The following is a 27,756-nucleotide window of genomic DNA, read 5'->3' as shown; positions in this document are numbered from 1 at the left end:
TTCGGTAGTATAAATTAGACAATTCATACATAGTTCAGTCTGCTCCTCTAGACACTATTTTTTTCCACTGGTCCAAGAACTTTCCTCGAGATGTTTCTTTAAAACATGGGAAGTTGGTGTTTATCGAATTTAGTTAGTGCCCTGGTTTCACTACTGTATTTTAGTACTGGCCTCGCTAGAAAATTATTTTCGAGATGTATTCTGAGGCCATGGTAGCACTTGGCGGACAATATTCGTTTCTGGATTTCAGATCTGACGTTGTTCTTAGTGTTTGCTTCTGATCCAAGCAAGAAAAACTGCACAGGACCTCGAACTTACATGAACAAATTTCTTTGACCGGTGGTTTGTTAGAGTAATCTTTCTAAGCTACAGGGCTACACTTAGTTTTTCTATTAATTGGCTGTAGGTTCATCTTGCTAGCAGCTCTTCCAAGACTTCTAAAGACTTCTTTCAAGGTGGGGATAGGGAGGGAGGGAGGAGGAACTTATGAGTAATCACTAACTCTTCTATTGCAGTGTACCTCTCTTTTCTGTTAATACTGTCGTTGGATGATCTGCAGTCTATAAAGAGGTGATATGTATCAATTTCTTACATTTTTCCAGTTTTTACCGCATCGCGACTGTCTGATAGACAGCATACGTCCTTGAAGAAACTCGGACATGACCCATGTGGTCACTTTCATCATGTCTTTATTATCTTTCTGTCTTGATCGAATTCGGTCCAGTGTTCACTCATACATACGTGTTGAAGGACCTGCTACATGATTGTTGTTACGAACGTACTCAGTTTTTTTTAGCAACACGTAGTATAAAACCATATCCTATGTTGTTTCGAACACGACTGTAGCATAATTCTTGTAACTTACTGAGGCGAATGGACTTCTTCGAGCATTGTATAATAAATGGACGTTAAATCGTCAAAAAGAAAAAAAACGCAATTTGGAAAATTAGTCTTAAGTTTCCTACATCTTGTAGTCTGCTGAGAACCGAATTGTATTCAAGTGAAATGACTTTCGTTATGACAAGCACATTTGAGAATTGACAATCTCCTTTTCTTTTACCGACACCTGAATGCTAGACACTCTTGATGACCTGGGCATGCAGGTATTACATTGAGCTATCGTTTCTGAATTTATAATGTAAAACTCGTCCACGTAAGCAATGGAGCCTCTCTGCGCTCTGTTAAGTGAGTGTGATAATGCATAAGTGGAGAACGTACCTATTCCGCAGCAGCCCAAACGACTTTAACGAAGCTTGTCTCTTCGATCTCACGAAAAGTCATAGTGTGGTTTCTTCTAACAATATACACTCTGCCACATTCGTTTCGTATGTCCACCTGCGGACAAACTAAATTTCTAAAGTTTTTGGTATGGACTAACTCTGCTGTAGACTTCAATCGACCTGTAGGAGGATTTCAAGTAGCAAAGTTGCGGTACACGTCCGGATCATCGCGCTTTTTAGTTACCGGAAACTCTGTGAATCATAATAGTCAAACATTTTCCGTTCGTGTGTTCACACAGAAAGAGTCTTGACTGGGAGAGAGGGAGGGGGTAGGTAAGTTGATAACTTGATTCCCTGATTGAATGAGCAGAGGCTCCGTGTTACACGGCATCAAACGGCGCGCCAGCAGCGCAGAAGGTGCGCCTACGCAGCCTCGCCGTTAACTCAATTGCCGAACCCTCGGCAACTAGCAGCCGCCACTAGGGCTTAGCAGTACGCCACTCCTCAAGCTCAGCCTGGCAATCCTCTCTAGGCTCGGGAACCGCGTCTGATGAAAACGACAACATCGCCGGCGCTTGGAGCTCTGTAATATGAGGAAACAACCAGCTGATTTTTGGCGAGTACCTTAACACAACTCTCACTCAGTAGGAGGGTCTAGGAGTTACCACTGAGATGCGCAGAACAGGATTTTTCAGTCGACATACATGCCTTCCAGGTCACGTGAATACTTAGTTGTGAAAAGCAACTGTTCCTCCTTCATACTTCGATTCGCAACAAAACACTAATTACTAAACATTGCTATTACTAATGAAGGCATTTTAATAGCAAGGCAAACAAGCGTGATACTGAAAATGCGTTACGCAAGTCACTTTAGTATTCCAGTATGACGACGACATACGCGGTACGTTATGCTGACTCTGTAGATACTCAAATTCCTAAGCAACGAACATTTGCAGTAGTGAAACAAATTTACTCTAAGCGTCCTCTTTGTTTTTTAAAAAACATTCTTGAATGCACTCAAAAACTAAAGTTAGTCGCGAACACTGTGTTTATTAATTTTATAATGCTTTACGTGTTTCGCCCTTTCGTTCAAAAATCTGTAACACAATCTTAGATAAAAAGAAAATGAATGTGTCAAACATGGATACGAAGGATATGATCTACATTATTTGACGAATTTGAGTGCTTTACAAAATGCCCGCAATATCTCACAAGCCATTTATGCATTCTGCTGAACCTTCTTGAACATGTCTTCATCGGTTTATACACAAAGAACCCTATTGGAGAAGAAAGAAGCATATTAAATATGCATGTATTTAGGCACTGCGTGGAAAAATCGTGTTCCAAACTTTATTCATCCCGAAAATCTTACTGTAAGACGACTAGAAGGTATCCAAGCAGATCAAACAGGTAGTGGAACTGAGTCACAGAATTTATTATTACTGTGGTTAATGATATCAGCAAGATAGGCACCATTCATACTATTAAAATCCAAATGAATAAATACAAAGATCTCAAGAAAAACTTCCGCCTTGTGTTTGTTGATCTTAAAAAGCCAAGACAATGTCAAGAAAGCATCAGTGGCAGGATCGCAAATCAGTGTCTCCCAGACTTGTCCAGGTCGCTATGGAAACGTAAAGACACAATCTGTATGCCGTACAGGCATCAGCGAAAAATTAGAGGTGAAAGTCGGGGGGGAGGGGGGGGGGGTTCCATCGAAGTTCATAGGCTATGCGAAAATGCCATTTAAAGTCAAAGGAAATAAATGTAAATGGGCGAGAAGCCCAGCTCTAGTGTACACTTCTGAATGTTGGGCCCTGTGCATATCAGATGAACAGAAGCTTCAAATTACAGAGACAAGGATGCTACGCTGTTCTGACAGACTGATCCTAAGATACATAGTAAGAAACAACCACATCTGAGGCTCATTTAAAGCAGGAAACGTGGCGGAAAGCATCCAAGACAATCGCCTACGCTGGTAGGCGCATGTAATGCGCGGTGAATCTACGCATATTACATTCTTGACATAAAAAAACGAAAAGAGGCTCCGGAAGACAGCGAATGTAGGAATGTGATTAGGACTCTAATGTCTGAGCTGAGAGAGACTGGACTCCACCCTGAAGTAACGCATTATTTCCAGTGTGATGTAAGAGCAGACACAATAAGAGCATCGACGCATACACAAAATCCTTTGTGGACCCACACAGAAAAGACCAAATATCCATTGGTGAAGTGGTGCATACTGAGATACATTTCGCCCAACCCAGCGCAGACAATTCTTGCGTTCGAAAAATTCCCTCACTGGAAGACGCCACTGCGGTTGAGGGGTCTTCTTGAAAAAATGAAACATTCATTGCCTTTCTGTAGTGGCAGAAAGGTCCATCTGAAGGTATGGATGTTCGGAAACAGTATCCACCTTGAAGGAACTTTTTCCGCGCAATAGCTTACAAATACAATAAAGGGACCTTCTGTCTTGTTCCACTGCAGCACTGGAGCGTTGCTTTCGCTGGAAACCCAACTCAACGAAAAATTTTCATTCACTTCCTACCTTTCATTACCTACTATTGAAATACTGTTACTTCACCAGTGTCTTGAAGCGTGCAGACACACCCCAGCGTTTCCCGCTACATGAGCTGCTCTTCTTTTTTAAAAAAATAGTCACAAAAACTTGAACGCTCAGCGCAGCAAAATCACTCGGTTTGTTATAACAGTTCGCGTTCGTGATACAGTTTCAGTAGCGGGCTTACCGTGTGAAGTAATTCTGCGTTACTCCAATCTTACACGCTCTACTGAAGCTAAAGAACATCAGATGGAACTTGGAAGGCACCCTCGTTTTACCTGTCGGTGACAAGTCGCTGAAGTTGTGAAGCTACAGTTTTGTAATAGTCTGTTACGGAGTTCATCATTTGACAGTCACATCTTCAGGTTTGCAAGCGCTACAAGTCGTCAGGTGGCCTAGAAGCCGCGTGAAAAGACTCGGAGCACGCCTCCATAACGTGGGGTATCAGAGATAACAGAATAGTGAATAGTTGTCTAATCTCATGGGATGAGTTGAGCCTACCGATCCCGGACATGGCCTTTACCGTCGTCGTCGTCGTCGTCGTTGTTGTTGTTGTTGTTGTTGTCGTTGTTGCGGATGACATCACACGTGCGCAACAGATCGAACAGAACAGTGACACTATTTAGTTTGATTCTATACTGTGTTTTGGGATGCAGCTCACGGTAACAAACTGATCTGTAGTGTATCCCGACGGCTAGGTAAGGTTAAAAGTTTACAGTATGGCTGCCAGTTGGTGAAGCCAACACATATCACGAGAATAACTATAATTCTTGTTATGACACTGTTTTACGCATGCTGGAATCGATGAGGGGTTTCGTCCGCCATTTTGATGGTGCCATGTGATCACAGCAGACGGATGTTATCAGCAGGTTGTATATTTCCTTTCGAAGTTGTCTTCACTGTTGGTCAGCGAAGGGAAGCACCCGCTGCTTGCAGACATTCTATATATGTTCATAGTATGCGATAAATACCACTATCTAAAAACAAGAAAAGGTGCTGAGAACCACAAGCGCCCAGAGAACAGAAGACAAGTTTTGAGAGAAACGAATGTTTCTGGAGATGAAATTCATAGTCGAACCTCCAGTGTCATAGATTTGAATTGTTTGTTAACAGAGTCTCAACATCCTATAATTCCTATGAAAAAATAATCTACCCAATATGTTACAGAATAGTAAAATTTAAGATTTTATTTATTCTTAATGTTAAGTCTTAAAATATCCATTTATGGGCTAGTGACACTATCTTCTGACTGTTGTAAAATTCGCGATTAGCGAGAAACTGGAATCAGAACTTTAAGAACAAATACTAAATTCTCTCTCTCTCTCTCTCTCTCTCTCTCTCTCTCTCTCTCTCTCTTATGACCCATTCCAACACTTCGTGGTCCTCGTTATCAGCATTTCCATTAAGCACATTCTGTGGCTGGAGGTTCAGATAAAACTGCTTATATACCTCCGATTATGAAGTAATACTAATATGTATACTGACTACCCAAAACATTATGACCTCTGTCCCCGCAACGTTCGATGCTGCCTGGTGGCATTGCGGGCACACGACGGAGCAGACACGGACGGGGGATCATCCTAGGAATGGGGAAATCCATTGAGATAAGCAAAGAGCAGATTACCTGCGTTTGCACGGATCCCGTGGCGGTAATCGAAGACCTGCTGACAGCTGCGAATCATCTGCATCCCTTCACGCTTGATGTCTTCGCCGACGGCGATGTTATCCTTCGGCAGTATAATTGCCAGTGTCTTGGAGCCAGAACGTGGTACAGTGGTTTGAGGACCATTATAGGCAGTGATGTTTCGGCGACCATATTCGCCTGATGTAAATCGTATGGAACCCATCTTGGTCGCTATCAGGCCCCATTACAGCGTACTCAAATCAGCGGCTCGTTATTTACGCGAATTACATGACGTCTGAGTATACATTTAATGCCACATACACCACAAACCTACCAACAAACTGTCGGACCCCTGATACGTAGAATCGGTCGTGATTGTCCGCGTTCGGAACGAAATACAAGCCGTGTAACAGGCAGTCATAGTATTTTGGCTCATCAGTGTACGAGAAGAACGCACTAAATTACGTTGTCAACTCTAGATAACAATCGGGCAGCGTAGAGCTTCGTGCTTTGGACCGATAGGGAATAGACAAAACTCGTTCACCATAAGATCAATAGGCAAGCTTGCATACATGACAGAATTCCAAAATCGATGACGGTGTGCTTTAGGCTCTTGTGGTTCTCAGCACGCCAAGTGCGCTGCCCAGTGTTCAAAAAAATCACAGATTGGTTTTATCTTAGAGTAATTCATAGCTTCTTGAAGGGGTCCGTTGCCGAATGTATAGGTCATTGCATTCATTTGCATGCCGGAGACCACCTCATCAACTCCATCCTTGTGCCTGTATCCAGGGTATCTGGGACCAGTTACACGACAAATGAATTGATAAAATGATCGTATGGCATTGTTGGCCGGGAGGCCCCATTCGGGGGAGTTCGGCCGCCGTATTGCAAGTCCTTTTTAGTTGACGCCACTTCGGCGACTTGCGAGTCAATGGTGATGGTGATGGACACACAACACCCAGTCCCCTGCCGGGAATCGAACCCGGGCCCCCTACGTAGTAGGCGGTAACGCTACCGCTACGCTACGGAGGCGGATAGTTACACAATTGTGAACTAACTTGCCTCAGGAGAGGATACAACGGTTCTATGACGCCGTTCTCAGTCGAATCCGTACATGCATACAGGCCAGAGGGGTGCAACGCCATATTCTTTGTAAATTTGGCTAGATATCCTAATCCGTGATATATCACAAACCCTCTCAAACCGGTGAAAATAAGTTTCCCCTGTCCTCCTGGTCACTTGAAATTTTGCCATTTATTGTAATGGTTCAGCCAGAATAATGTACATTGTAGACTCATCTCACATTACTGTTCCCTTATCATTACAGAATTTCGTTATATGTAATACAGTGTTTTATGTTTTATAGTGAAGTCCGACAAATGAACTGTTTCTCAAATGCGCGAGGACAGTAAAATAAAATAGAAACGGCGAGTGACAGGAGTGGTGTTTGGCTGTGTCGCAGGTTAGATTCGCGCCCTGATGGCCGTTCCGAGGCGGTGCCGGCGGCCGCGCAGCCCAGTGCTGGCAGCTCCGCAGCCGCGGACGCTGCCGCTGCCATGAGCGCCATGGTGGCGCACCTCGTCGACACCAGCAACAACAACAGTAGCAGCCTCTGCGGCAGCGGCGGCGACCACGCCGGCAACAACAACGGCGGCGAGCCCGGCTTTCAACTCGACACCGCGGACCCCTCACCCGGCGACCTGGCGCTCCTCGCCAAACTGGAGGAGGCCAATAGGTGCGCTCATTCCCACAGTTCCAACACTGGTCTGATGCAGCTCTCCACGCAAGCCTTTGAATAACTACGACAATCTACATCCATTTGAAACTGCCTCCTGTTCTCGAGCTTAGGTATCTCCCTGCAATTCTTATCCTCTATAGCAGTGTTTCCCAACAGGTGATCCGCGGAACCCCAGCGGTCCGCGAGCTATGCCTGAGGGGTCCGCAAGATGCTATTAGAATAAAAGCTATATACTAAATATATTTCGTATGAGAACAGATTTTTTGTTTTGGCCGCTTCCTGCATGAGCCAACTGACACTAGCACACTCTAGCGCAAAACTAGAGATCGACAGAGGTAAATAGTTCTGTATTATGCCGTTAGACTGCGAGCGCTGCCTCTTTGCAGCTGACAACTGACAATCACTTTACACAGCAACTCGGATTTCAGACGATAATCAGCCATTGTTAATTTATTGCCAGTGCAGACCGTGTTGTTTACATATTCAATATTTTGTATTAAAACAATGATGATGGCTAAATTGAAAAAGTTTTAAGCTCAATATTTTTTTCAACAATGAATATGTCAATGTTTTTTCTAAGTACCAAAAATAGAAAACGTATAAAAAGACAATTTGGCATTCCTTTATGCCTCAGGTCGTGATCCTTTCTTTCAGTCAAGTTGTGCCATAAATTTCTGTCTTACCCATTTCAGTTCAGTACCTTCTCATTAGTTTCAGACATATCCATCTAATCTTAGGCATTTCAAAAGCTTCTGTTCTCTTCTTGTCTGAAATGCTACGTCCACGTGTCACTTCCATGCAGGTTACTCCTACGCCCGAGACAGTTACCTTCAGAAAAACTTCCACGCATTTAAATAGATATTAAATGTGTGATATCACAAACCGATACAACACCACAGGCGTCATCAAATTGGCAAAGGAATTTCAAGTTTCTGTCAGACGCCGATATATCAGTCGTGTGAGACCCAGCCAGCCCACCAGTGGTTCTGGACTACTAGCGTCCTCTACCGCCGCCCTTAGGACGGCGAACGGCAACCACACACCCTTTCGCGCTTGGAGCCGCTTCGCTACGCAGGCGACACCATCGTTCGTGCTTTAGTTCAGAGCTCATCCTTGTTGCTATTGTATTCTTTAACTAGTCTCTCTCTCTCTCTCTCTCTCCATTATTCGTATTGGGTCTTCATACACTTATATTTCTCCAAGTTAGGTAAGGCTCTTGATTACTGTATTTGCTTGCTCGCTAGTCATTCCCCTTCCTGTCCAGTTTTCCTTACGAAGACAGTTGTTGCACCATTCTGTAGCCTACCTCTCCTTACCATTGTGTACGAAGTCGTGCACAACTAGGTGTTAACAAATCTCTCTTTTACAGAAATGATTTCTTGTTACAACCAATCCGTAATTTAAATCCTTTCTATTTCCGCCACCGTCATTTAATTTGCTGCAAAAATCTAATATTTTTAAAGTCCTATTTCGTAGTCTATTTCCTTCAGTGTCGCCTGATTTGGTCTGACTACGTTCCATTACTTTTGTTCTACTGGTGTAGTTGTCCCTTTTCTAATTTATTTTCAGAACGTTGTCCATTCCACTGAATTGATCTTCCACGATCGTTATCGTCTCTGAAACAATTACAATGTCATCAGCAAACCGCCGGCCGCTGTGGCCGTGGCCATGTTGCTGTGGCCGTGGCCATGTTGCTGTGGCCCATAGCAACATGTAAAACAAAAACGCTGTGAACTTATGCTCCAACCTAATACATTCAAGGTAAACTTGCGTTCTCTGTACCAATCATCGATCCTATGCAGCTTACTCGGCATTTCGCCGGCCGCTGTGGCCGAGCGGTTCTAGGCGCTTCAGTGCGGAACCGCGCTGCTGCTACGGTCGCAGGTTCGAATCCTGCCTCGGGCATAGTTGTGTAATGTCCTTAGGTTAGTTAGGTTTAAGTAGTTCTAAGTCTAGGGGACTGATGACCTCAGATGTCAAGTCCCATTGTGCTTAGAGCCATTTGAACCATCAGCAAACCTCCACCTTTTTTTTTTTTTTTTTTTTTTTATTCTCACTGAACTTTAATTCTCTTGGTTTCCATGGCCTTTCTGCTGTGATAAGTGTTTCCCGTCACGTCACCGAAGTTAAGCGCTGTCAGACTAGGCTAGCACTTGGATAAGTGACCGCCGAGGCTGCCGAGTGTTGTTGGCAAGCCTGGTGTATTCAGCGCTTGTGAGGCCAATTGAGGTAGTGGCTCCGGTCACGAAAGCTGACAACTGCCGGGAGAACGGTATGCTGACGACATCCCCTTCCATATCCGCATCCAATGACTCCCATCGGTCATGGATTGTATCCTTTCGCCAGTCTCTCTCTCTCTCTCTCTCTCTCTCTCTCTCTCTCTCTCTCTCTCTCTCTCTCTCTCTCTCTCTCTCTCTCCCTCCCCCTCCCTCCCATTATTTGTATCGAGTCTTCATACACTTGCATTTCTCCGGGGAAGGCCCAACGGTCGACACCGTTGGGCCTTCCGAAGCCTGAGTTTATTTTGGAGTTATCTTTACTGCTTGCTCAATGTGTATATTGAATAACATTGGAGATAAGCTACAACCTTTGCCCACTCCCTTTTCAACTACTAATTCCTTTTACTGTTCTTGTAATCTTATAATTACAATCTCTGGATTCTGTACAAGTTTCAATTAACCTTTCGCGCCCTGTATTATATCCTTGCTACCTTCGTAGTTTCCGAGAATGTGGTTCAGTAACACTGTCAAAAGTTTTCTCGAAAACTACCCATGCTGTAGGCGTGGTTTTGCCTCTCATCAACCTATCTTCTAAGATAAATTACAGGATCAGTATGGTATTACGTGCCCTTAAATTCCTCCGGAATCCTAACTGAATTTCCTTGAGGACGGCCTCGACCAGCTATTCCCATTATTCTGTAAATAACTTCCGTCATTTTTTTACAAGTTTGGCAGATAGTTATCCACTACCTTCTTCGTTTGTTCATATCAGTAGCTTTCATTTCGTTATTCCCTACCAATAACACAATTATTAATAAAATTTTCTAATATTCAGCACCTGTAGTTTTTTTCACTCATTGTGATTAAACCAAAAATATTTCTAATGGTGATAATGTAATGTTGCTTGTTCGTAAATTGTTTCAAAACAAACTTGAACAAACAGTATCGCAGGTCGCCGACAGTGATTCATTGTTGGGATACTGGGGAAATGCAGTCAGTCGACAAAGAATACTGCGTACTAAACACTCGTGCTACCCATCCTAGAATGTTGCTCAAGTGTGTGGAACTTACACTAAATAGGACTAACAGGGGATATTAAACGTATGCAGAGAAGGGCAGCACGAATGGACGCAGGTCTGTTCGACACGTGGGAGAGGGTCACGAAGATGCTGAGAGAATTGAGCTGGCAGACACTTGAAGATGAACGCAAACTATTCCGTGAAAACCTACTTAAAGCTTTAAAAACCAACTTTAAGTGATGAACATAGCAGTATACTACAATCTTCCTATGTATCGCTCCCATGCGGATCGCGAAGACAAGATTAGAATAATTATAGCACGCACAGAGGCGTTCAAACAATTATTCTTCACGATTCATAGGTGAATGGAACGGGAGTAAACCCTAATAATTGGTACAGTGGGACTTCCTCTCTGCCATGTACATACATCAGTGGTTTGTAGAGTATACAGGGTGGTCCATTGATAGTGATCTGGCCAAATATCTCACGAAATAAGCAACACATTAAAAAAACTACAAGGAACGAAACTCGTCTAGCTTGAAGGAGGAAACCAGATGGCGCTATGGTTGGCCCGCTAGTGGCGCTGCCATAGGTCAAATGGATATCAACTGCGTTTTTTTTTTTTTTAATAGGAACTCCATTTCTCATTTCATATTCAAGTAGTACGTAAAGAAATATGAATGTTTTAGTTGAACCACTTTTTTCGCTTTGTGATATATGGCCTTGTCAGTCTTCTGATTGATCTAAAATTTTTAGTTTGTCAAATCATGTGTATCACAAGCCGAGACTACGATAAATAAGTCTGGATTCCTTGTGGTAGCGACATTCTCCTTGAGCGGGAGTCAAGTAATGATGCGAACTTAAAGGGGGGCATATATAAGAATAAGATATAAGGAAGTGGAAAGTGGCATATGGATGCTTGGATCGGTTCGGGGAGCGGGCACAGATAGCCCAAATCATTAAGACGACCGCTTTCGATAAGCGGGAAATCCGGGTTCGGGTCCCGGTCCAGAACAAATTTTCACATGTCACAGTTTGCTCATACATCTATACCCTTTGGAACTGATGTCATGAAATTCCATTCAGCGAATAATACGGAATAATATTTCATACAGCTACTGATTGTCAAATCAGTAAAACTTCTATGTTATGGCAACGAAGATTAAAATTACTGAAGTTATTTCATAGAGTTGCCTATCAGACATCGTACAGAAGCTTCGGAAAGCCTTCGCCTTGCATGTGTTCTTTAATAATGTATGAGCGTAAAGAAGTAAACACAGAACGGGAATGCAAGTTGGCACCTGCGGAGTCTCTGAATAGTGCTCCCTGTTCCAGCACACAAATCTCTATATAGTAAGCAGCTTGTAGACGTGAAATTCGAAAAAGTGAAACTAACACTTTTCCGACTCGAGTAACATCTCGCAAACTCTTTTGTCTAAGACTGTAACGCATTGGTCAATGACAACCAAGATAACTGTCAAATCTTAGGATTTCGGTTGTTCCCATATGATGTCACATTTTTATTTTGGCTTTGGGTTACAAGCACTATAGAGCCAACAACGGTTATAAAGTGCCAGTGAAAGATAATTGCAAAAAAGCAGAATAACACAAAATAACTTAGTTAACAAATAATAAACACATTAATAAATTAAAATAAAAGCGCACTTAGACAATCACCAGACAGCCGACGGCAGTTATGACTAATAAACTGCCATCCAAATTATTCAGTATACTTATCTTAATGAAATGACGGTAATTGCTATGTGGATCGGAATTAGCTGTGTAAACAGGAACTACTTCCACGCAGTTAATGGAATCCATTTCTCGCATTTCTATGAAAATAACTTTTAATCGAATGCTGTATTGTTAGAACTATGACGGAGAAGCACGCATTGCGATAGACGAATGTAGCGCAATATTGACAATTTTAAAACGTTGTTGTTGTTTGTGTTAATGTAAGAATTCTTGTCACCTGTTACACACACTTCTACCAATTAACAACTGGCAAGTGCAGCTTTTAGGAAAAATGAAGCATCGGTACGAGACTCCTTCCAAACCTCCACAAACTTTGAAAATTATGGCACATCCATTTCAATGAAACACATTGCAATTATTTAAAAACATCGTATAAACAAAACTATTGCATACTTCAGCTAGATCACCGGATTCGACGTTAATTTTATTAACATCTGTTGAGTAAAAAAAAAGTGTTAACTGCGATTCCTAACGTTTCGTCCAATACTACGTTGGACGAAACGTTAGGAATAGAAGTACTCCATGGACCACGGCCATTTAACCCGGAAGAATTATCAACAACAGTACAATCCGGTCGTGAAAGCCTTCATTGTATATTAACTGCAAGTTGACCAATCAGCTTCCTACTTCTGAAATAGTAGAAGCCGGAATGCTTGGGTCAACAGTAATTTATTTTTGGCTGCCGCCAACGTTACCTGTGATAGTATTAAGAGAGGTAGCCATTGTTGTCTGCTGTGTTGGATGCACTCAGTTTCTCACTGTTTCCTGTTCTTAACTTGCTTTCTCCGTTGCTCGCCATCTCTTATTGCACTTAACGAACTTCTAACAGACTACACGGTGTTCCTGGACTCAGGTACAACTGACAGCGCATCTCTCCATGTAGAGAGAACACAGCTGCTTAGACAGTGATGATGTTGCCTACCATTTTCCTCGTTTCAGTTAGAGCCGTTATACTTCATAGAATGAAGTGCATTTGAAACTTCATTTTGTGTGCTGCTAGTTACAACACTCTCGGATTTCCACCTACACCCATTCTGGATTAAGATTCTTTCAGAAATTCCGCAGCTGCCCCGCGAAATATATAATTTGAAACCAAAGAAGCTACCTTTATTCTATACTGTAAATTTAGCTCCGCGTGCACACTGTCTGTGGAAACCCATTAAACACCAAATCATACAAATATCAATGCTAATAATGGTTTAAAATCATTTACGGCAATAAAAGTGCATATGCTTATCCGGTGTCGGTTGCTGTGGCGTTGCGTAGGCATACCTATCTAGTATCTTAGGAGTAACCGCGTGATGAACGATGGGACCTGAACACGATGAATCGTGAGTCCTTTGTCGGTAGAAAATCAGAATGTTTGTTCGTAATTTTCTATGGTTTGTAAATTTAGCTATTTTGTTCTAGTAGGTTAAAATTTAATCACATCTTCGGAATTTTCAGGAAAGTTTGAATTAAGACATACAAGTGGTTATTGGAACGACAAGCGTACCGTACATTTTGGGCTGCATTGCACATCGATCTGTCACGGCGATTATATTTTCGTGTTAAAGTTTATTGGCTTCGCCAACTCACAATCAAATTGCCACATTCCAACCAAACCTAGCTCCTGGCATCGCTACAGGTTAGTCTGTCATCATATGTAGTTTATTCCTATCACCAAATGAATACGAAAATCAGTAACCAACCTTAAAATTCATAACAACGCGATCGGTAAAAGCTTTACTGGCGCTCGCCACAGCGAAAACAATTTTATCAATTTATTTCTTCTGCCAAAATACATATTAGGATCAGCGATTCTAATTGGCTACCGCATACCATTATTGGATTGGCTACGACCAACGTCAACAAATTGCCAACTTCAGCACATGACGCAAGAGCTACCGAATTAACAGCCTTCGGACATAAACTATTCAGCATCTTCTCAGTGTGCAATCGGTTTACAATGTTTGTCGATGAGTATTTCATGCTACGTTTCATACTAATGTCAATAATGCTTCGTATAAACCGTTTCCATGTTCTGCATATTGTGGATCTCATTATGGATCTATGGAACAAAACGTACATCTAAACCAAAAGGAGCCACATATTTTGGTGTTTATGATCATGATCACAGACAATAATTTATTCACATTTGGTTTATATGATAGCTTTTGCCTCACTGGAAACTGCAAATGCCTTTGAAACACTCTTTCTATCCATGCAGTTCTTGAGTTGCCAAGGAGGGTGCTCCTATGGGTAAGGTGGTGGACTAGAGCAATCCTTCGACCCCGATACGTAATTTATGTAAGTCATTTCCAGTGAATCTCAACCTGACAAATTGGAAAGCAAGCCCACGCAACAGGGACAGGCAGTGTGTTTCAGGGATCCTGCAATGTACCATGTTAATGTGACCACCTTTTTCCAGTCTGTGTGCACTCTTTTTGATAGCCATGTATTTCACTCTTTTATGACAAATATTCCCATACTGCTAACATTTGCACCCACCTGTCATCATAAAAGGTTTCAAAACTGAAGACTGATTACTGCCTTGTTTTACATTTTGAGAAGAAAAACATTGTCATGTCTCAGTGCTATTGTATTTGCAGAAAAACACTTGCCCTTTGTATAGACAGTTAAAGATTAAAGGCAAATGCCACAGTTATATATGAAAGAACAATCTTTTCGCCATAAATGCTAGGCCTACATCATTGCATTATTGGAATCATAATGAGACCCTGAAAGGCAGAAAAGACAGTTAAAGTTTCATTTCATGTTTGTAATCAGCAGTTAATCATTGCATCTGGCATTACTTACCAGATATTTAATTAGAGTATTTAGGTGGCATTATTTTCCTCGAACGAGAGTGCCTGTGTACTTTGCTACTGATATTTTTTCCTTGACTGGTTGATTGAAAATTTTGTCTGTCCGTGGAATTTTTGAAAATGCTTTTTTAACAGTTTCTGCCTTCAAGGGAAATTCCTCTCACTTCCTCCTTACATGTTGTTGTACTTAAACATTCTTTTAGGTATTACAGGAGATTACTTGTTTTATTTTGCTGTAAGTTTTGTCGTTATGATAACAGACTATTTCAGTGTTCTTTTCAAATAGTGTTGACTTTTTTCCTCATTTATTCTTGTCGCTGACAATTGTTATTTCGTTTGACTTGAGAATCCAAAGCTTCTCTTGTTGTTTATGTTGTAGGGCTAATCTTCATTTATTGTACATATTACACATAGCCTCTTTTCCCAGAAGTTTCACCTGAAGTAACCATGTGCCGTAAAAGCCTGCATCATATAAGTTGTATATGTTGAACTTCATACTGGTAAATGTTTGAGGTTCTCTACATATTTAGATTTTCAGCTGCAATAAAAAAGTCACAGCACACACAATTTGCTACTATGAAAGCTAAGTAGCCTCAAGTATTTGGTTTTTAGTTTGATATTTCGTATAATCATGTTAGAATAAGTGACAGCAGATTCATACATCATCATAGGCTTTCAGTGTTGGGAACGGTGTGATGACCTGGTCTTCTCTCACCATACTGCTCATTTACAATAAATCACATTTTTAAATATAAAAAAGTTCCACTGAAATAGGTCTCTCAAGTCACTTCTAGTTGAACTGCATCTATGTCCTTCCAGAGGCAATAAAACTTACATTGCAGTAAGTAGGCTACTTCTTTATGCTTCAACCATGAATGTAGTGTACACGGGGAAAATGGTAAGTAAGCTGTCATGTTGCTATTCTTAACTACCACTCTCAAATAATTTTAGAGTAATATTCCTAATAGGAGATGTCTCATGCAGCAATTTATGTAATATATATGGGACCTAATACAGACTGAAGATGTGTGTCTTTGCAATACATTCATTCTGTGATGTTAAATGTCAGTTCTTACAGTCTTTGTGCAGATTGCTTGTGGCTGTCCCTCACTCACAACAAAAAGAAAAAAAAAATGGATTTTATACCTTGCTATTATTCAACTGTTACTGAAAGAAGGGATTGTTCAGTTACTTGAAGTTTTTTCACATGCAAACTTGGAATTATGTCTTGCATTGATTATCTAACGTAGTTTACAGTGTTGAGGTGTTCTCTTCAGTGTGTCGTAATTTTATCAGCAGTATAACATTGATATGATATCAATATCAGATACTGCTGCAAGCTCATAGCCAGATAAAGATTTGTGCCATTCGTACTATGGCTTTGAAGGAAGATTGTAACCATGTTCATAAATACCAATTTCTCTAGTCCATTCAGTTTTAAAATAACAGACTTCAGGTTTGTTGAAAACTAATTTTGAATGCCTTTAGTGTGATATTTCACACTCCTTTTAAACCGTACACTGAATTGGAGTTAATCTGTATTTTAACTGAACAGTTCGGAGTTATTTACACACTTGTGTTTGTGCACATGATTCTGAAGGTAGGCCTAGTTGCATTTTCATGTATGGCTAATGTGTCCTGCCATCCTATCCTCATAGACTACGCAACCCATCCTCATAAAGCATATTATGTACTGTGTCTGTTGTGTTTTGAGCTATTGATTTATATTGTATTGCCTTATGATTCCTGTATCACTGTGAGGTGATCCTTGGGTGTTTGGATGATGATGATGATATCCAAATTTGTCAGATGTTTTCTTTTTTATATGGACAAACTGTGAGAGTGCTGTGAAAATTATCTATTATTTGTTAAATGCTTCAGTGACAGCATCGCACATGTTACAGTTAATTGACACCATTCCCCTGAGAAATTTGGCAAATAAGTGCTGTCATTTTTGTTTGTTCACATTATACACAAGTCCTCAAACCTGTGGGGTCAAAATTGAACAGGCTTTTTAAATGGACATGAACAACTTACATTTCATTGCAGCAATATAAATACATAGCATTTGCAAAGAGTGATGACTACCAGTCACATTGCATGTATTATAACATACTTCATTGACACTAGTGAACTCTGGTTACAGAACCATTCTATCTCATTGGGTCTACACATTAATAGTAGAGGTGTAACTGGTGCTCAACCATTACTCACTACACTGTGTGCCATGAAATGTGCATTTCATAGGCCCGCTGAAGGGTGCTTATTGATGAGTCTTATCCCCAGGATTCGGCATTGTGCCTCAAATCGTACTGTGTAAACAGTTTTTTGTTGAGAACTTGGCCAGCTCTCTACAGCTGTAACAACCTAGTTTCTCTTATGTTTCTACATGTTGTGATAAATTTCTTCCTGGTAGGATGATACATACATTTGTTCATATTTCTGGACACTATATCCTGCTGTGCCACAGACATACCACAGGTGGTTGTATATTGTTTTTTAAGGTGGCTCCATCAATGTAGGTTCAACAGGCTACTATTTGTTAGTTCCACCTGATACACTGGCTAGTGACCATTGGTTCCTTATCTCAGAATAATCCATCTAGAATTTTCTACAGTCAGTTTAGTTTGGACCCTAAAGGCTATAGTTTTTATCAGTGTATTTTTACGTCTGTCTGGATAAATGCGCATTTATTTTCTGTTGACATATTAAAAACCTTCCTTATCTTTGAAGTCAATATAATGCGTTCTGTGAATAAAAAATCATTCGTAAGGTCCCATGCAACATTTCATTCTTTTCTTTTCTCCTGACAATTTAATCAATGATTTTCTATCTCTCTTTTTTTTATTGTTCCTTAGTTGAACAGCTGTCTAAGAACCACAATAACCTTGCAACTATGATGACAGTTTTCTCGGTTTTTGTTTCTTCATTTTTTTTGTTTATTTTTAGTTTTGTGCTCGGCTACATAGAAATGTTAATCATGTCCTGATATTAAATATAATGACAGAATGTCATAACCTATGGGGATGAAGGACATATTACGTAATATTAGAGACAAAGAACTAAGTTGAGAGGAAAATACAATGTAATTGCAGACGTATGGGTTATTCAGGAATAGATCGCGCAACAGTCCGTACCAGTTATTGAGTGCCAAAAGAATGACTAAAAATTATGAAACAATACAAGAACTGAATGTCATTTCTAGTAGAACATTATCATATAAGATAATGACTTCGTGAGTAAACATGTATGCCATTAGAACCCTTAAACACCAATGTAATACATGTAATGTAAGTTACACATCATCCCATGCTAAGACCATTGCGCAACAAAAGTAGTGCGTTTGTCAGGAAATAATGCCAATAATTTGACCAAAATATGGGTGATGCTGATTAGGAAGTCCAAATCTTGCACCATGTAATTTCCATCTTTGACGACCTGAAAGAACATCTTGGTGGAAAGAGAGATTTCAGCAGTGAAGACATTCGTACAGCCTTTCTCAAATAACTCTGTTACCTAGGTGCGAATTTCTATCACTGAGGACTTGAGTTCATAGAGATTTCAGACCATTATTTCAGAGAAACATGTTTAAGTGGTGTTGCATGAGTGGGAATAAAAATATATTCATTAATGTGTAATAGTTTGTGCATGTCCTGTAAACTGACTCATTGCACATCATTTTGATAAAAGAATAATTCAAATGATCTATAGAACTCTTAACTAACTGAGACTTTGTGACCTTTTATATTTATCACTTTGAAGAGTAGCGCAGCATTAAATAAAATTTATGTAGCCTGCTGTACTAATATGTAACTTAATTTTCTAAGTTCCCATGTACCTAAGTGAAGCATCTTTTGAGAGATTAGCACTTGGGTTTCTGAAATACGATCACAATATGTTTGTTACATTCAAATATACGATGTCGGTGCTTGAAATATGACCCCTTTTGGGCATCCATTGAACATATAATTGCAGAGAGGAAAAAGAGGAAGGATATCTGATAAGTTGACATCACACACTTTCAATGTTTATTATATGCTATTGGTACCATTTGTTTTATTGTGAGCATGAATGTTCAGTGTTATCATCTCACAGATGCTGTGTTACAGAATGTTCCTGATATAAACATATAGGCTTCCATGGCTTGTGTCAATCTCATTGAAATCCCTCTGGGTGTGCTGCTGCAGCATCTTATAAGGTACTTAAGAAGCTAAAATATTAAAATAACTGGCATTTCAGCTGCATTGCAGTGGCCTTGCTGAGAGCATAGACTAATTAGCTGGGTTGCAGGTGCAGCAACTTTCCAGGTAATATCAGTTGTTTAGTATTTCAGCATTTAAAGTATTTTGTAAGGTAGTGCAGCAGTGCACCCAGAAGAATTTTAATACGGTCATGTTCCCATTATTGTGATATCAAACTGTATATTTGAAGTGTTGCAGTCGACAGATGATGAAAGTAGACTGAAAATGTTACTAAACTTTTGGATAATGTCCTCTCCAGAGTTGACAAAACACGCATATACACACTGCCCGTCTGTAAAGATCTTAATAAGATCTTTAGCTACTGGACAAGGAATTGTAAGTCACTACAGATGTGCTGCCTACAGGTTGACAAACTGTAGAGGAGGGACATTTAGTCGAGGCACCCATGGGTGGCACACTTGCAGTGATCCGAAAGTCCCCTTAGTGGTACGCTAGAGGTCTTATTAAAGCTCTCACAGGCTGGCAGTACTCTCCAAACCTAGTCCGCACACAGACCTCCTGTGCTGTATCCACTCACACACCTATTTCTCCTACCACTGTGACATTCCACTGCAAAGTTAACACACCCATCATTTTCCATTATCACCATAGACTGTAACAACTTAACCACATCCTCTGCTGGGGCTCTGATCATATTTCATTGAGGTCTAAAATGAGGAATATCATTCTCAAAATCCTTCCTTCATCTTCCAAAGTGATGCTCTAACCTGCTTGGTTTTCAGTATATCACAGTCCAGTTTTATGCTGCATCAGATCCCACCCCCTTTCCACGTGCCTCATATTCCAGTGCAAGATTTCTCACCTTATTTTACTATTGTTGATCATACAGTTGTTAATTATGTTTCTAGTCTTTTGCTTTTACTATTACAGATCTCATCTCCACCTGGCTAGAAGGAATTACTTATTCCATTACTGTCTTCCCACTGCATGCAACTGTCAGGTGGTCAGATTTTAGTCTTACGAGCTGTGTGGCAGCCCTCCTCTGCCCTCTGACCTGCATACCAGTCTGACCATATACTTTTACCTCTCATTCAATTATTTCTCATTTCTGACATCAATATTGCTTTCATTGCCTTAATTTTACAACTAATACATATTATCTCAGTTGAAATTTCTGGCTGATGTCACTAACTCCGGATGGACTGTCTCATAAATGAGATATTTCCCACCTTGAACATCCTGTCCCGCCTCATCCCAGGTGTATGCTACCCGAGTAGGACCATCTATGGCAACAGTCATTACTTACATGGACTCTGCCGCAACCAACTGTCAATATGAATTAATGTAAATCACTAACCTGTGGCCATGAAAAAATCTGACCATCCAGTGGCAGAACACACCACTGAGGATGACTTGCTCGTCTATCACTATAGTCTACATAATAATCTTGAGTGAATCAGTGACTGTTTTAAATGGTTAATATAATTCTCATATATTGTTCCTTCGCAGGTGCACATTTTTTTAATTTTATAACATTTTTCCATGTCTCTGGATCATCTTCATATCGAAGTAGTTGCATCTGCATCCCATCTTGTCTACTAAGAACCAAATATCAGAGTGCTGCATAGAGTAGACTGCTGTGCAAGATGGAATGCTGCTTATATCTGAAGATAGTCCAGTGACATCGAAACATGTAATCCAATTAAAAAATGTAGAACTGAGATGGAACAATGAACGAGGATTATCTTGATGATGCTTGCCTTTGTCTGCTTCACAACCCTTGACATCTGGAACCCGCCCCCCTCGCCCCATGCAACTTCCGTCTCCAAAAGTTCGGCAACATTTTCAGTCTCATTTGTATATCCACCTACATTTACATGTCTGTCGACCATTCAGAATTCCTCAGTTATATGGTGAGTGATTACCTTTATTCTTTCTGTTATCTGGATTTACATGAATTTTCAGTACTGTATCAGCTGTTATATTTTGCACTAAAAGTTGACAAGTCTAAAATAAGATAGAAGTTTATAACCAACTGAATGAAATTTTGTTTTATGCATACACATCCAAGGCAATACAATTAGCCTAAATGTTCATTCTGTCTTCTGAAATCCATTTATTTTTGACTTTGTTTTCACCACTGGTACAAATTGATAACCATAAAATGTATCATTCTTCATAATAATGGAATTTTTGTTGTGGTACTAAAGATCATATAAATTTTCCAGGCTTATTGAAGCCGATGCCAAATCCTTAAATTCTCTTTCTGGAAACAGCGGCCATTCCAGAAAGAGCTCGGACACATCCCAGATATCTTTGACATCAGGCAAGTCTAAGCATTCTAGTCTCTATAGAGTTTTCTTTAGTTGTAGTCTGATCAGTGTACAAACTTTTGTATGCTATTTCAGGGTGTAATTACATAAATTTTCACAGTAATTTTCAGTAATGTATGAAGTATACTGTTTATCAACAAAAATAAGACATTTTTTAATATAATGTAATTGGTTCAGTAAAAAATCAACTCGTGAAGTGGCAGCAGGATAACGCACATATAAAAGTATGGAAATTTGCAAGCTTTTGCAGCCCGTGGCTTCTTCTGGCAGAAGGGTTAAAGGAAAAGGAAGAGGAAAGAACTAAACCTCACTAGTGCATTTCATTCTCCCCTCTTCCTTCCCCTTCAACTCTTCTACCAGGAGGAGGCTAGGGCTATTACAAATGATTGAAGCGATTTCGTAAATTCACTGTAGCTCCATTCATTGACATATGGTCACGACACACTACAGATACGTAGAAAAACGCAAAGTTTTGTTCGGCTGAAGCCGCACTTGAGGTTTCTGCTGCCAGAGCGCTCGAGAGCGCAGTGAGACAAAATGGCGACAGGAGCCGAGAAAGCTTATGTCGTGCTTGAAATGCACTCACATCAGTCAGTCATAACAGTGCAACGACACTTCAGGACGAAGTTCAACAAAGATCCACCAACTGCTAACTCCATTCGGCGATGGTATGCGCAGTTTAAAGCTTCTGGAAGCCTCTGCAAGGGGAAATCAACGGGTCGGCCTGCAGTGAGCGAAGAAACGGTTGAACGCGTGCGGGCAAGTTTCACGCGTGGCGGCAGAAGTCGACGAATAAAGCAAGCAGAGAGCTAAACGTACCACAGCTGACGGTTTGGAAAATCTTACGGAAAAGGCTAAAGCAGAAGCATTTCTTAAACAGGAGATTGGAAAACCGATGGATCGGTCGTGGTGGAGATCATGATCAACAATTCATGTCATGGCCTCCACGCTCTCCCGACTTAACCCCCTGTGATTTCTTTCTATGGGGTTATGTGAAAGATTCAGTGTTTAAACCTCCTCTACCAAGAAACATGCCAGAACTGCGAGCTCACATCAACGATGCTTTCGAACTCATTGATGGGGACATGCTGCGCCGAGTGTGGGAGGAACTTGATTATCGGCTTGATGTCTGCCGAATCACTAAAGGGGCACATATCGAACATTTGTGAATGCCTAAAAAAACTTTTTGAGTTTTTGTATGTGTGTACAAAGCATTGAGAAAATATCTCAAATAATAAAGTTATTGTAGAGCTTGTGTGTGTGTGTGTGTGTGTGTGTGTGTGTGTGTGTGTGTATTTATATTTATATAAAGGGAAACGTTCCACGTGGGAAAAATATATATATTTTTCCTCTCTCTGCCGCTGTGTGAAAAGTATATTCTTTGTTTAACGTACTTCTGTGACTTCAAGTTTCTGCTGCTGCTGCTGCTGCTGCTGCTGCTGCTGTTGATAATAGTTGTTATTGTAGTTAGTCTATTTAATAGTCTCACGTAAACACTGGATTTAAAAACCTCTTTAAAGCAGCAATGTTGTTTCATGCAGGGACCAGTTCAAGTCAAGAAAGAAATGAAGATGGTGGTGAAGAAGATGTGTGGAGCTTATGGGGCCGCATTTCTAATGACTGGGAGAATTATTGGAAAAAAAGAAACCCATTTGTCAGAGTGAGTTTTCTGTTTTGCTGAAGACAAAGGTGGAATAAATTTTCTTATAATGATAAGATACTGTACTCACACGACGACATCCGATATGACAAATGAACTTCTATCCTAGGAGATTACAATTAATGCATTGAATATTACATAATAACACACAGTTCCGCAGACTTTGTCTGTAAACTAACCTGTTAATCACATTAATAAAAGTGTGCTAATCTGTGTAAATATATGCATAAGACAGATTTATGTACTTCCCTTTTTATGTATGTATGCCTGAGATCTTAATTTATCTATGCCTGCAGGAACTTGTTCGAAAGGGTGTTCCACACCATTTTAGGGGTATTGTATGGCAGCTGCTATGTGGTGCCCATGATTCTCCTGTTAAGAAACAATATGCAGACTACATCAAGGCAACATCTGCATGTGAAAAGGTACCCCTGCTCTTCACAGTTATTTTAACTTCATCAATTTCTTTCCAGTTTGTTATATGAAGATATTTTTCTAAAATTTTGCATAAAAGAATTGAAACTAGATGTGAGCTTCTTGTGAAACAAGTTAGGACAACACTGTATATTCTTTTTATGCTGATACTGACTTGCTGATACTTTCCTCAACAGTAGCTCTAACAAAAGAGAGAGAGAGTGGGGGGAGAGGGGGAGGGGCACAAGAGGTTCTAGGTTGGGATGAAATTTTACATGAATGTCAGTAACTGACATAAAAGTATAGCTTTCAATTCAGTTCTTCGTAGTTCATGAGAAAATTTACATGAAAGTTCCTCTGTATCCCTGACTCTTGTTTCCAAGACTATAAACACTAGACAAGCTGGTTGTTTCAGCAAATAGGGCAAGTGCCATATATTGGACTCTGATTAAAGTCTCCAGCTTGGCTTTACTGAAATTTTCTAACATAAAATATCTCTGTTTCTCAAACTTAACAACATTTGAACATTATTATTTGTTTGATTCATTTAGTGTAAAAGAATTGGTGAAGATAACAAAATTTGCATATTCATTTCATTAATAATTAATATTTATTTCATTTTGCCTTATGTATATTATGAACTGAAAGTTGGATATCATAACAAAGCAAAAGTGCATTATTTTGTGATGTTAACCTAATTGTTACTTAGAAGTTCTGCACTTCAGAAACCTTAGAGCAAAAGTTTTCGTAACGGAAACTGAATCTAAGACTTCTCTGCAGAATATGCAGCAAGGAATAAAACTGATCCACCTTATTCACTGTTCTGCAGAACCACACCTGACAAACATACTTATTAATAATGTATAAAACCTGTTGTTCTCGGCCGGCCACTGTGGTCTAGTGGTTCTAGGCACTTCAGTCTGGAACCGTGCGACCTCTACAGTCGCAGGTTCGAATCCTGCCATGGGCATGGATGAGTGAGATGTCCTTAGGTTAGTTAGGTTTAAGCAGTTCTAAGTTCTAGGGGACTGATGACCTCAGATATTAAGTCCCATAGTGCTCAGAGCCGTTTGAACCATTTGTTGTTCCCTATTTTACATAATAAATAAATTTCGACAAAATGGGGATATGGCCTTTAACCAGAGCCCACAGATCTTTGCTATGAAGCATTCACTGCTTACCTATCTTTCTGACTGGCCGTACTAAGCGTTTAGTGACACATTAAATTTCTGTATTGATTTTGTCAAAAATTAAATAGTCTTAAGCAAAAAGCTTAAATAGTTGTCGACTTTTATTTGAATGAAAAACATCTGTGCCATATTTCATCCAAATTCACAACCAGCAACTGCCATCCTCTACTTGAAAGTTTAAAGCTCTCTAAGAATGGAAAGTTTGTGCCAAAAAAACAAACTGAATCTGAATTTCACTTTACCTAATTGTGTGAGGGAGTCACTTCCTCCTTAACACTTATCTTCTCCCAATTTTTTTTCTATTAGCAACTGGAAGATAGAAAGCATATTTCTTAATAATTTATTCAGCCAACCTTATACATTTTTCTTGGTGCAGGTGATAAGGCGAGATATTGCACGCACGTATCCTGAGCATGACTTTTTTAAGGAGAAAGATGGTTTAGGACAAGAAAGCTTGTTCAATGTGATGAAAGCTTATTCATTACATGATCGTGAAGTGGGCTACTGCCAAGGTTCGGGCTTCATTGTTGGACTGCTTCTTATGCAGGTATGTCTATATTGCTAAGAGATCTATAGTTGATATGATAATAAAAAATACTGCATGGAAGGAAATAATATGTAAACTTTACACACATTTCTTGTGTACTTTTAAGTGATTGTGCAGTAACACACCATAAAACAACATACACTAAGTCTGAAAGTGCTTGTATGAACCAACCTTCTACCAAGCATTTCACTGCAAGATATGTTGTAGCTAAGCTGGTTGTAGATGTATAGATATGTAATGCAGGCAAATACCTCTACATACTTGGGGATCATATTAGTTCCCTAAAAATATAAAAGTCTATCCCTGTAGTATTCGTGTATTCAGCCATGAATATGTACTGTCACCTTGAAGGGAATATACATTAAGTTGTTACGCACAAAACATATATTGCACTGTTTTCAATTCTGAATTTATTCAGTAACAGAAAATGTCACATCATGGAGGATATTGATATCTTCAGCTAACATTGTAATAAACAAAATGTCAGAGAGTCATTATAGCATTACTAACAAAAATATTTTGTGAAGCAGCAATGAGCAACAATAAGCACTTCATTTGGTCATCAAATTAGACATATGATGTATGTTTTTCTTTGATACTGTAGATCAGGTTACTTTCATTGAAGTCTACTGGTACTGGAGCATGCTGCTGAATTAGCTGTAAGTGACTGTATCTCGTACATCTACAATTACAAATCACTGAAAAGTCATGACCTGTGATGTGAAGGCGGATCATTTGTTCCAGGCAGTGAAAGGTTAGGCATTGTGTTGAAATAGTAGTGTGGGAGTCATACTCAAGGACCAGTAAAGCATTCCATAGTTTCCTTTTCTCAGGAAGCATTCACTACTGAGAGTATTTGTGCTTTATAGTAGATATTACATCCAGCGATACTTTGGAAGACACTATCATGTGTGTTATGAACTCATTGTAATAATCTAAAAAAGCACATTTGGATGCATTAGCCACTGTAGGATTCTCTCATAGACACTTCGCTCACTACAGTGAAAGAAAATGTAAAGCTGTCCACAACCTGAAGACTGGTTTGAAGACTACACTACTTTACTAGACATTGCCATGTTGCGGATGATATGCTCTTGCCTTATTCTGATCTTTGAATTTACTTGTCCAGCCAGTGTAGCAAGGAGCAAACCACAGAGTAGCTTGGAATTTTTGACATTAACAAATGGTTGTCATAAATGAAAGAGATGTGAGTCACTGTGGCTTTATTGTTTCACATTTCCATGTTCCATGTTTTAAGTCCAACATGATTGCTAATTATTTGTTTACATCCAATGATTTTAATGTACTTGAAGTTCTTGCTGTTTTATAATTTTTTTTTTTTCCACGATTTATGTTGGTAGATGCCTGAAGAAGAAGCATTTGCAGTTCTAGTGAAGCTTATGCAAGAATACAAGATGAGGGACATGTTCAAACCAACTATGGCAGAACTTGGGCTGTGCATGTATCAGTTGGAGAACCTTGTGCAGGTATTCAGTTTGTTGTACGATTATTTTATTTTAAATTAATAGAGGTGTTATCTGTACCATAACCTGCTCAAAGGCCGCATATTACAGTGTCTATAAAAACCTTAATACAACGTTTTAGAAAGCAATGGAACAAATAATGCTAGCTTTGTATCACTTGCTGAAACAGAAGTAGTTCAAATAGGATAAGAAGAAATACAAAAGGGGTGAGACATTGAATCTCAGACTTCCAGAACTGTAACTTGATTGTGAGCAGCAGAGCTTGAAAAATGGGTCTGTGTGGACAGGAGGAAATGTCACTGAAACTTTGAGTGAAGTGAGAGTAAACAGGAAGATCAGATTTCTGGAGAAATAATGGTTGGTGTGCATGCATATTGCTGAACATTAATAATGAGCAGCAGATAGTTTATGGTAAGCCAGTAATCCATTAAGAATGAATGAAATTGTGTCTAAACTGTTCGTTAGGTTTAGAGTTCACAGCCAGTCAGCATTCGGAGTGTCCTGTTGTAGAACATTCATGCAACATAATATTGGACACACATGATATGTTTCATGTGGATTGTTGTTGGCTCTTTGTTTCTGGGTATTAATTATTTCACTGGCCTGCCAATATCTGTGTGGGCGATACTTAGCTTCCATAGTTTTATTCTTGTATCTTCATCTTCTTAGCCATTTTCTGTATAATATCTTTTTAAATTTTTATGTTCGACATTTTTTGTTTCTTTTCAACAGTTACTGATGCAATTTGTCTGACTCTCGCTTTCTGTGTAGCATTCTGATCCCATCCGAGTTTAATCGACAACATTCTATTGTGCATCCATATACTGTGATATAATTCTATTCACCTCACTTATTCTTTTCATAAATCTGAGAGCAGTTGTCACTAATCCACCTATTCCAAATGGATTGCTTCAGACACAACTTTCTTTTTCTCTTTCATAACCTAAATTCTGCATAATAAAGTTTGGTTTTGATATAACATAA

General features: G+C 39.8%; 1 protein-coding gene across 2 annotated transcripts in view; it reads left to right on the top strand.

Moving 5' to 3' along the window:
* Positions 1 to 27,756, top strand: part of LOC124712983 (ecotropic viral integration site 5 ortholog) — a 169,082-nt gene that overhangs the window by 96,339 nt on the left and 44,987 nt on the right. For both annotated transcript variants that reach the window (XM_047242914.1, XM_047242915.1), the window contains exons 2-7: positions 6,867 to 7,139; positions 21,373 to 21,470; positions 23,019 to 23,137; positions 23,434 to 23,562; positions 25,118 to 25,288; positions 26,650 to 26,775. In XM_047242914.1, coding sequence (XP_047098870.1) covers positions 6,961 to 7,139; positions 21,373 to 21,470; positions 23,019 to 23,137; positions 23,434 to 23,562; positions 25,118 to 25,288; positions 26,650 to 26,775 — 822 coding nt within the window. In that variant the 5' untranslated portion in view covers positions 6,867 to 6,960. The remainder of the gene's footprint in view (positions 1 to 6,866; positions 7,140 to 21,372; positions 21,471 to 23,018; positions 23,138 to 23,433; positions 23,563 to 25,117; positions 25,289 to 26,649; positions 26,776 to 27,756) is intronic.

This window comes from Schistocerca piceifrons, chromosome 1 (genome assembly GCF_021461385.2).
Source record: "Schistocerca piceifrons isolate TAMUIC-IGC-003096 chromosome 1, iqSchPice1.1, whole genome shotgun sequence".
Classification (NCBI taxonomy): domain Eukaryota; kingdom Metazoa; phylum Arthropoda; class Insecta; order Orthoptera; family Acrididae; genus Schistocerca; species Schistocerca piceifrons.
Note: the sequence above shows the minus strand (reverse complement) of the source record. Positions and strands in the feature narration are given on the sequence as shown.